General features: G+C 47.7%; 1 protein-coding gene across 2 annotated transcripts in view; it reads right to left on the reverse strand.

Moving 5' to 3' along the window:
• CCDC60 (coiled-coil domain containing 60) overlaps window positions 1-5,012 on the reverse strand; it is a 54,814-nt gene extending 49,802 nt beyond the window's left edge. The window contains exons 1-2 of one of the 2 annotated variants that reach the window (XM_014961564.1): window positions 4,945-5,012; window positions 3,629-4,520 (exon numbers count right to left, since the gene is read on the reverse strand). In XM_014961564.1, coding sequence (XP_014817050.1) covers window positions 3,629-4,498 — 870 coding nt within the window. In that variant the 5' untranslated portion in view covers window positions 4,499-4,520; window positions 4,945-5,012. Of the gene's footprint in view, window positions 1-3,628; window positions 4,567-4,944 lie in introns of those variants that run through there. The other variant, XM_014961574.1, reaches the window with a different exon arrangement.
• Between the last annotated feature and the right edge of the window lie 4,962 nt (window positions 5,013-9,974).

Here is a 9,974-nt window from a genome sequence, read left to right on the forward strand (position 1 = left end):
TTCATTGCTGATGCTGTTGTCAATCTTATCTAGTGACCTCAAGCACAGAATTACTGATCGGAATTTGAAGAGTACGGAGCAGGCTTTGACACTAATACTACTCAAGATTTTGTAGACCTGAATTGTTTTTAGGGCTTGGTCAGAAAGGCCACCTTTCTTTCATGTAAAAAGTCAACAAGCCACCTCCAAGGTTTTGCAAATGAATTTGTCATAGCAATTAAGGGAAAGAAGCTATATAAACATGATAAAAGGTGACTAACATCACTATGCACCGTTACATTAAGCAATAAGAAAGAGACCTTTAACACATTGCTCTGAACACTTAGGAAATCAAAAATACTGTCTGGATAGCTACATTCTTTGACTTTCAATGAATCAGTGCTGTCTGCAACACGCACCTGACCTGTGAGAGAAGGGGGAAAAAACCTCAAACCAAATGAAGTAGCTTCCAATTATTTGTAATGGAAGCTCAAAGAGTTCCAACTCACATTATGGGTATGGACTCATATTAACACAATGCAGAATCAGGCAGCCCCACAGGCAGACTCCTCCCCTGCTCCCCCAACATATTTTGAAAAGGCAAGAGCTTGAAATCCATTGGAAAGAAGATTGGTGTAGCCGCCCTGGTTAAAATACATGGCCCATTCAACGTATCAGGATTCTTCTGAACTTCCCAATGGGGCTTTGAACAACCTGGTCTAGTGGGAGGTGTCCCTGCCCAGGGCAGGGGGGTTGGAACCAGATGATCCTTAATGTCCTGTTCAACTCTAACCATTCTATGTAAAGACAGTGGCAGGGAGCAGACAGCACATATAGAAAGCAACCACATATAAAGCACATCTGAGAACACTGAGACACTACTGGGGATAAAAGTTGGGATAACTGGCAATCTAAAGCCATAAGGGTTGCAAAATCCACCTCATTGTGAAAGCTGGCCACTCAATTATATTTGGTTAACACCATACAGAATGGGTAAAATAAGCCTCCTTGTTGTGGAGTTTTGTGTTTTGTTTTTTTTGTAGGGTTTGGGGTGGGAGGGAATTGTTTGGTTGGCAGGTGGTTTTTTTTTTTTAAACACAAATGCCACACTTCCTAAGCTTCCCTCACCAGTATTGCTAGTAGTTTGGAAGGGGTTTATTTTGCTCCCATGGGTTGCAGTGGAATGCAATCCTTCCACTGCATTGATCCAGCTTCACTTAGTGTTTTCACTGTTAGCCAGACGCCACATTCTCTGTGTGACTACAGAACAGTGGAGTTTCCAATGCACCAGTTAGAATAGTCAAACATCAGCTCTACATTTTCAGATACCAAATCTACTTAATAAATATATAAAAAGCACCCATGCACATACAAGTAGCGTTTGCCAACAGATATTAGCAGACTCCAGTCCTGTTGAATTCACAGGGCTTTTATCATCTTGTTGTTTACAAATTTTACTGCCATTCATCATTGCAAATCATCAGATGTACTTGTGGCTGAAAAAATGGTAACTCAGAAGGTAGAGATGAGTGCAAATGCATTAATCAGAGATCATGATTTTTCCTACCAGGAATGTTACGCTCTCACAACACCTGTAATTAGACATACACAGTATCTATCATCTTCTCAGTTATCCAATATTATGAGGACTGCTAGGTCTGGGTGGAAATGGGGATAAATAACTCATATAAAGCAAAAATACAGGTAATACAAAGTATTCTTTAAATTAGGTAATGGAAATACATTTCCGTTTTAGTATCTCTGAAAAAAACCATAAATAGATTTTTGCAGAGCACACTGGCAGCTTAAATAGTGAGAGTTGGTGCATGAGCATCATGAATTCCTGGGTCTTTCCCAATTGTGGATGGAGGGAAGCAGGGGGTCAGATTCACTGCCAGGAAATTTTTATGTAGTTTTTCAACTTAGTAACGATTACCTTGTTGGAAAAGGGCTGGGGGGGAAAGACTAGTCAGAGATTTTCAAGACTATCTAGTGCTTTTAACTGTGCTCTGCACAAAAAGGAACAATGGGTATGACTATATCCCCTCTGATACCTTCATAAATCTAAAGCATAAGCCACAACCACACATTTAGTGACCTACATATAGTTTATTTTCTGTACAAATTGTATAGTTTTACCATACTAATTTGGTCAAGTTAAGTAGCTGAGTACCAACTGGGTTTCAGAGTACCCTTAAGGATCAAATCGTGACATTAATTGTCAATACCAAAACAACAACAACCTACCACAAATTAACTAAGAATTCAGCATTATCAGAATTTTAAAGAGTTTATCTGCAATTGAAAAATCTTTAAAGCAACTTCTAATATTCAGAAGGAAAGATGTTTTAGAAGTTAAGGGTTAAAACAAGAACACTAGCAACACTTGCTGGATGTTCACTAATTTATGGAAAAAAGATTCTGAAAGAAAACAGCCAGCAAGATGCTGCTTTAGGTAGAATGTAAAAATAAAGCGAATGCCACCCATTGTCCATTTAAAGCCTAACACACTTGACCTAAAACTTTAAGCTCTGAATGCAACACACACAATCAAGAGCAGAAAATTAAGTAGTGGGTGGACAGAATCTTTTCTGCCTACCCTGAATAATAACTACGCTGCTTCTGCCACAGCTGTCAGAGACTATCCCTTGGGCACTCCATTAGAAAGCACATAGCAAAGTGTAGGCTCAAAGTCACATACAACAGTAGGCTGGAGAGACTTCACTCTGTTTCCACAAAGAAAACTGCTCTCTGCACAAAAAACAGCACAGAAAACTCAGAGAGCTTCAGATCTCCTTGTGTGAGCCAACAGCATTGAGGAAAAGAAAACAAATGGCAGAAGACTGCAAGCTTATCTCAAGCACCAGTGACTGAGTTCTTGTCCCTGTGGTTTAATGATTCAAGCTTGACTTAAAAGTGACTTGAGACACTACAAGACCCCCGATGCTGGTGCGTATGCAGCAGGAAGGAGACCAGGAGGTAACAACCACACAAGCAATCAAAACATCACAGACACAGCTGGCTAATCCTCTTACACCTTCCTGAAACCCAAATACAGATGCAAAGTGAAATAAAAAATAATTAATCCACTACCTCCAAAGCCATCCCTACCTACGTAGGTTGTACTACAAACACTTTTTATACCATTCTTGTTACCAACTTTTGAGCTTTTTACCCACCCCTCAACTGCCACCATTTACCACTCCTGCTTTTGAACCCATCCTTTACCCCCATGCCCTCAGTATGGTTCATCTCAATCCACTTTCAGAGCTTGTTACTTTTCCCTCAATATTTTCCCTTAAGTACATTCTCATTATCTCATGTATTCATTTTCATTCATTATCCTGCTATTGTCTCTGCTCCATTTTAATTGCTCTCATTAAGAACTTTAAAGACCAGTCCAAAAGCCAGATCCCAAATCACAATATATACATCAAAACAGTCCCGCTTTATTTACAAATACTCTGTACCATCATAAATTACCATATCAGATTGTGATTATTCACAGAAAGTCATGGAATATTTTTTCAAACATTTACTTAAACAAAAATAACAATTCTTTTCCCCAGAAACAGGGGCTTCCAATTTACTTAGAAGAAAAACCTCCCTGCTTTTCTATTTAAAGGAGAACCAGGAAAGTCAGGCCTACCTGTGCAAGCCGCCCCAGGGCATAGAGGGTGAGTTTCTTCAGGTCTTTGTAAAGAACCTCTCTAAGCTCCTGATAAGGCTCCCAATTGGGGCTGAAGTGTCCCTGGGTGATTTGCTTTTGCCTCCTATGGTAGTTCTCCCAGAACACTTGATCTCTTGGAGGTTCACTGCTTCTGTAAATCGTTCTGTTTCTGGCCAAGACCTTTTCTGCCATCTGAGCAAAGACAGGCAAAGCCTGAATGCACACAAAATCTGGAGGATACAACACTTCAGTGGCTGCCAGCACCTTGCGTCTGCTGCTTCTACGTGTGTTTGGTACCACAAATGCCTTCAGTCTGCTGCTTCTACGTGTATTTAGTACCACAGGTGCCTTGAGGCTGCTGCTCCTACGTGTGTTTGGTACCACAGGTGTCTTGAGGCTGCTGCTCCTACGTGTGTTTGGTACCACAGGTGTCTTGAGGCTGCTGCTCCTACGTGTGTTTGGTACCACAGGTGTCTTGAGGCTGCTGCTCCTACGTGTGTTTGGTACCACAGGTGTCTTGAGGCTGCTGCTCCTACGTGTGTTTGGTACCACAGGTGTCTTGAGGCTGCTGCTCCTACGTGTGTTTGGTACCACAGGTGTCTTGAGGCTGCTGCTTCTACGTGTGTTTGGTACCACAGGTGTCTTGAGGCTGCTGCTTCTACGTGTGTTTGGTACCACAGGTGTCTTGAGGCTGCTGCTTCTACGTGTGTTTGGTACCACAGGTGTCTTGAGGCTGCTGCTTCTACGTGTGCTTGGTACCACAGGTGTCTTGAGGCTGCTGCTTCTACGTGCACCTGCTACCACAGGTGTCTCAACTCCGTGGTTTTTAGATGCACCCGGTGCTGGCATTGTTCCATGGTGTTTCTGCTCCCTAAGTTATTAAAAACTCTAGTTTTCCAGTCATAAAAACACACAACTGCTGCCCAAACTCTGCAGCAAGTCTTTTTAATTTTCTAAAGGGTAGCCCAGCAGAAGAATCTGCTGCAAACCAACACTATGTTAAGTCTCACTCCTCCCAAACAATAGAAATAAATCCTGAGGGGCGAAAACCTAACCAGTCTCCAGGGGAACACTCAGAGCCATAATACCACCACTCCCCCTTACACATTCCACCCGCCCCCCGAGGGGTTTTACTACAAACAAAACTTCCTTTACACCACAGCACAACCTCCCCTCCCCACGGTCCTCCCGTCTCCCAAACTCTAGGGACCAGCCAGAAAAAAAATAAATAAATAAATAAAATAAATAAATAAAATAAAACAAATCCCTGTGGACAAGCCAAAACTCCCCCCAACCTCCTTCCTCAGGGCGCCGCGGGGGGCGAGGACCGACCCCTCTCCTCAGCCGCCTCACAGGACGGCGCGCGCGGCTCCGCGCGACCGTTAACGGCTAACGGTTGCCCGGGAAACCACCCCCTACTCCCCCCCCCGCCGCCTCGCGCGGCGCCGCGCACGTGCGCCGCCCTCCGCGCGCCTGCGCGGGGCAGGGAGTTGGGGGGGGGGGAAGCGGAGTGGCGCGGGGGTGCCGCGCATCGGGGCCTGAGGAACGGGTCTTGCACGGGGCTGTACATAACGGTGCTGAGCACTGGGGCCTGTGCAGGGCCTTGCACAAGGGCCTGAGCACGGGGCCCCGCATGGGGCTGTACACAAGGGCTGCTCACTGAGCCTTGCACGAGGGCTTGTGCACTGGGCCGTGCATAAAGGGCCTGAGGAATGGGTTTTGCACGGGGCTGTGCACAAGGGCTGAGCACCAGGCTTTGCATGGGGCTGTACATAACGGTCCTGAGCACTGGGCCCTGTGCAGGGCCTTGCACAAGGGCCTGAGTACGGTGCCGTGCAAAAGGGCCTGAGCACAGGACCTTGCATGGGGCTGTACGCAAGGGCCTGAGCACCAGGCCTTGCACAACACCATACACAAGGGCCTGAGCACAGGGCCCCACATGGGGCTGTACACAAGGGCTGCTCACTGAGCCTTCCACGAGGGCCTGAGCACGGGGCCATGCAAAAGAGCCTGAGTGCAGGGCCCTGCATGGGTCTGTACACAAGGGCCTGAGCACCAGGCTTTGCACAGCACCATACACAGCATGGGGCTGTACACAAGGGCTGCTCACTGAGCCTTGCACAAGGGCTTAAGCACCAGGCCATGCATAAAGGGCCTGAGCACTGGGCCGTGTTCAGGGTGCTGAGCACCGGGCCTTGCACGGCGCCGTGTACAAGGGCCTGAGCACAGGACCTTGCATGAGGCTGTACCCACGAGGGCCTGAGCACGGGGCCGTGCAAAAGAGCCTGAGTGCAGGGCCCTGCATGGGTCTGTACACAAGGGCCTGAGCACCAGGCTTTGCACAGCACCATACACAGCATGGGGCTGTACACAAGGGCTGCTCACTGAGCCTTGCACAAGGGCTTAAGCACCAGGCCATGCATAAAGGGCCTGAGCACTGGGCCGTGTTCAGGGTGCTGAGCACCGGGCCTTGCACGGCGCCGTGTACAAGGGCCTGAGCACAGGACCTTGCATGAGGCTGTACACGAGGGCTGCTCACTGGGCTTTGCACAGGGCCATGTACAAGAGCAGAGCACCAGGGCCGTGTTCAGAGGTGCTGAGCACTGGGCCTTGCACCAGGGACTGTGCACAAGTGTTTGAGCACCAGGCCTTGCATGGGGCCGTGCACAAGGGCTGAGCAGGAGGCCTTGCATGGGGCTGTACACAAGGGCTGATCACCAGGCCTTGCACAGGGCTGTGCACAAGGGGCTGAGCACTGAGCCCTTGAGGTGGCTGTGGAGCCTTGTGTGGGGTGTGCTCCCCACGGCACCTTACTCAGCCCTGGGCTGTGTGTCTGTGCCCCACGAGCGTTCCTCTGGCCACGGGGGGAGTGTGACTCCCTCTGGCCCCCGGGGATCACCAGCAGGCAGCAGGTAGGGGAGGGTTCCTCCAAGCGTGAAGTTACCAATGGAGCTGGATTTTTTCACCATTCTTCCAACCGAAGGACAAGCTAAGGTGTCCCCCCCAGGCTTAGGGCCACCACAACTTGTGGCTGAGGGAGGACAGGGCTGTAAACGTGTTTTGCCTCAGGTAAACAAAACTCTGGTGCTTCGCAAAATTGTTAGAAGGCTCGGTGGTTAAATGCTTATCAATATTTCAATTAATGACGTGCAATCCTTGGCTTCTGTTCTGGGTGGCATTTTGGGACACATCCCCCCTGTGCCCAGTCCAGGTGCCGCAGGCAGATGCTGTTCAGCCCTGGAGAAAACCCATCAAGTCTCACTCCTCCTACAACTGTTTTCAGTAAAAGCCTTTCAAACTTCACTCAAACCTTGTCAAACAAGCAGTAACTGGTGGCAAATGAGAACTCAAGATGAATTTAATACTGTATCTATTCAGCCCTAAAATACAGGGGTGACCAGCAGCAATAGCACGTTATTTGAGGCATATGATTTCCAGCAGATTGCGTTTTTAGCCTGTCAAGATCTGTCCAACCATTTGAATCCTGTGAGCTCTCTAAAGAGATGGGGTATCTAGGAACACCTCCTCCCTCTTGGTATTATTTCCTTGCATTTTAATCTGTCCAGCACTTCTTTGCTGTTACAACTTTTGATTTAGAGTGACGTGACCAGACATGAGAGGGCAGAAGCGATGAGCCATGGCCCGAGGAGCGGAGCTGTGGGGCTTCACAGCCCCGAGGCTGCAGGAGGATGCGGGGGACCTCATTTTCCTTCCTGGCTTTATATCTTTATATCTTCTGCAGATATTCTGAATTGCTCCCCACACCTGGTGTCTTGCACTGCTTTGGTTTCCAGGAAAAACTTCCCACCCATGTGCTGATCCAGGCCAGAGGTCCTCACACGCGGATCTGCCGAATTGTGGAGATGGAAATGCAATTTCTGCTACTTTTCTCATTGGCTGCAGCTTAATCATAGAATAATCCAGCTGGAAAGGAATATTCCCACACCCAGTGTTTGAGACAGCCATGAGAAATACCATGATTTGGTAATGATGACCCTCTGAGCACCTGCTTTTGTTGTACCTGGCTGTACGAGCGTGTTTTCAACTAAAACATTTGAGAAAGAACAGGTTTCAATGACTTCCCTAATAGAAATGGTGACATCTCATCTAGCACCAGGATTTCAGCCCCGGGGGGACTTAAGGGAAATATCTGCTAAACAATCACCACGTGAAAAATATAAAAGTGGCATTTTGAAGCAGCCTAAAATGTGCTTCTACATCCACAGAGTGATGCTTTTGCACCAGAAGAAGGTGCTGGGTTGGTTTTGCTGTTTGGTTTGCAATGGAAGAAGCCTCAGCTCAACCTTCAGCTGCCGCAGGTTGTGACCCGCCGGGGGCTTCAGGTCCTGGAGGGGGAGGACCCCGGCTGAGCCACGTCACCCCCAGTTTATTTAACATGAGGGAATCCAGATGCTGCAAAGTGCTGCTGGGGACGGGGGTGGGCACGTGAGAGCCGTCCCGCACCCACACCCCGCAGGCTTTAATGCTGTAACGCTTTGGAGTTGTGCCCAAAACACACTCTGCTTCCCCAGCGGATCCATTTTTTAATGGCCCTGAAATAAACGAAGTAAAGCGTGGCTTCATCAGGATGCTCAGGGGCCAGCGCGGCTGGGAAGGACCTGGAGGGGACATAGAATCACAGAATATTCGTGGTTGGAAGGGACCTTTGAGATCATCGAGTCCAACCACAAAAAAAAAACCCCAAAAACCCAAAAAACCCCCAACGCAAACCAAAAAAAAACCCCCACAAAACCAACCCAAACCAACACACACACACACCACCCACCCCAAAAACAAACAAAAAAACCCCCCAATCCAAACCAAAAAAACCCACACAAAACCAAACCAAACCAACACACACCTCACACCCACCCACAGACAGACACAACCCAACAATCTCAGGCACTAGACCTGACAAAATCCAACAATCTCAGGTACTAGAGCATGTCCTGAAGTGCCACGTCTACACGTTTCTTAAGTACCTCCAGGGATGGTGACTCCACCACCTCCCTGGGCAGGCTGTTCCAGTGCCTGACCACCCTCTCAGGAAAGTAATTCTTCCTAACCTCCCCTGTCCCAACTCCAGACCATTTCCTCTGCTCCTGTCATCATTCACTTGAGAGAACAGGCCAACACCAACCTCTCTACAACCTCCTTTCAGGTAGTTGTAGAGGGCAACGAGGTCACGCGTGGGGTGATGTCCTGCTGCTGCTGGAGCTACCCCATCTCTCCTGATCTCCCTACCCTGCAGTCCGTGCCCAGGTCCCCTGTCTCACCAGCACGGGCACCCGCACCCCACGGGCACCAGCCTCAAGCAAGGTTTTGCAGAGATGATCACGCCTTTCTCCAGGCTTTTTGCAATTTGTTTCTCCCAAAGTTTGTCACTGGGAGCCCACCCTACAAACTCCTCCCTGGCAAGAAGTTCCCTCCAGAGCCGTGGTGAGTAACAAGCCACCAGCCTGGAGATGTGCAAGCTGCCTGTGCCTGGCTCCTTACTGCCATCTCCATGTAAATAGGCTCCCCCCAAACCAGGGGAGGATGTATTATTCAGAAACAAACAAAAAAAGATGGATCTACAGGCTTGTGGTTTTGGAGATGCACAAAACCATTTTCCTTCCTCAACCCACAGTGGTTCCTGGGTTAAGTTTTTATGGTGACCAGCTCCAGTCCCCTTCCTCAGCTCCATTTCTCCTCCACCCTCTTCATCGCCTAGTCCCATTTTCAACAAATACTCCACGAATGACAAGTATGCATTTGTTTCTTTTTTCTTTCTGTGTCATTCCTCCATCCAGCTTACAATTTTTGGTGGCAATTTAACAGCTTTTACAAATTACATTCCTATCTTTTTCTCAGTTATTGTTACAGAGGAGAAAGCCCCATTTTTCACTGCGATCCTTCAAGTTTCTGCTGTCACTCTATTTAAGACTTTTTTTCTTTTTTTTTTTTTTTTTTTGTCCTTAGCTTTTATTTTCTTATCCCTCAAGGGCAGCCTTGGAAATTCAAAGCTGTTCCCTGACTATCAGTGGATCAGGTATTCTCTCTTGGCAGTTCTGCACCGACTGTCTCTCTTCCTTCCATCCTTCCACCTAAATGACACCCTTTTCTCAATAAATTACCCTTTGTCTTTCAAAGCGACGTTTCCATTTGTGACAGTTTGGATGTATAATAGTTGCATCCCAGCGGATACCTTCAGCGGCGTCAACTAACAGGCCAATACAGACTCACTGGTGCAGAAAATAAAGAGATTTACGTATTTTTGGGCTTTCTTCTCTCCCTCCCCCCAATAATTGGGCTGCGCTCTGAATTTTCAACATTTGAGTTTAAA

The sequence above is a fragment of the Calidris pugnax genome, unplaced genomic scaffold, assembly GCF_001431845.1.
Source record: "Calidris pugnax isolate Ruff unplaced genomic scaffold, ASM143184v1 scaffold32, whole genome shotgun sequence".
NCBI lineage: Eukaryota > Metazoa > Chordata > Aves > Charadriiformes > Scolopacidae > Calidris > Calidris pugnax.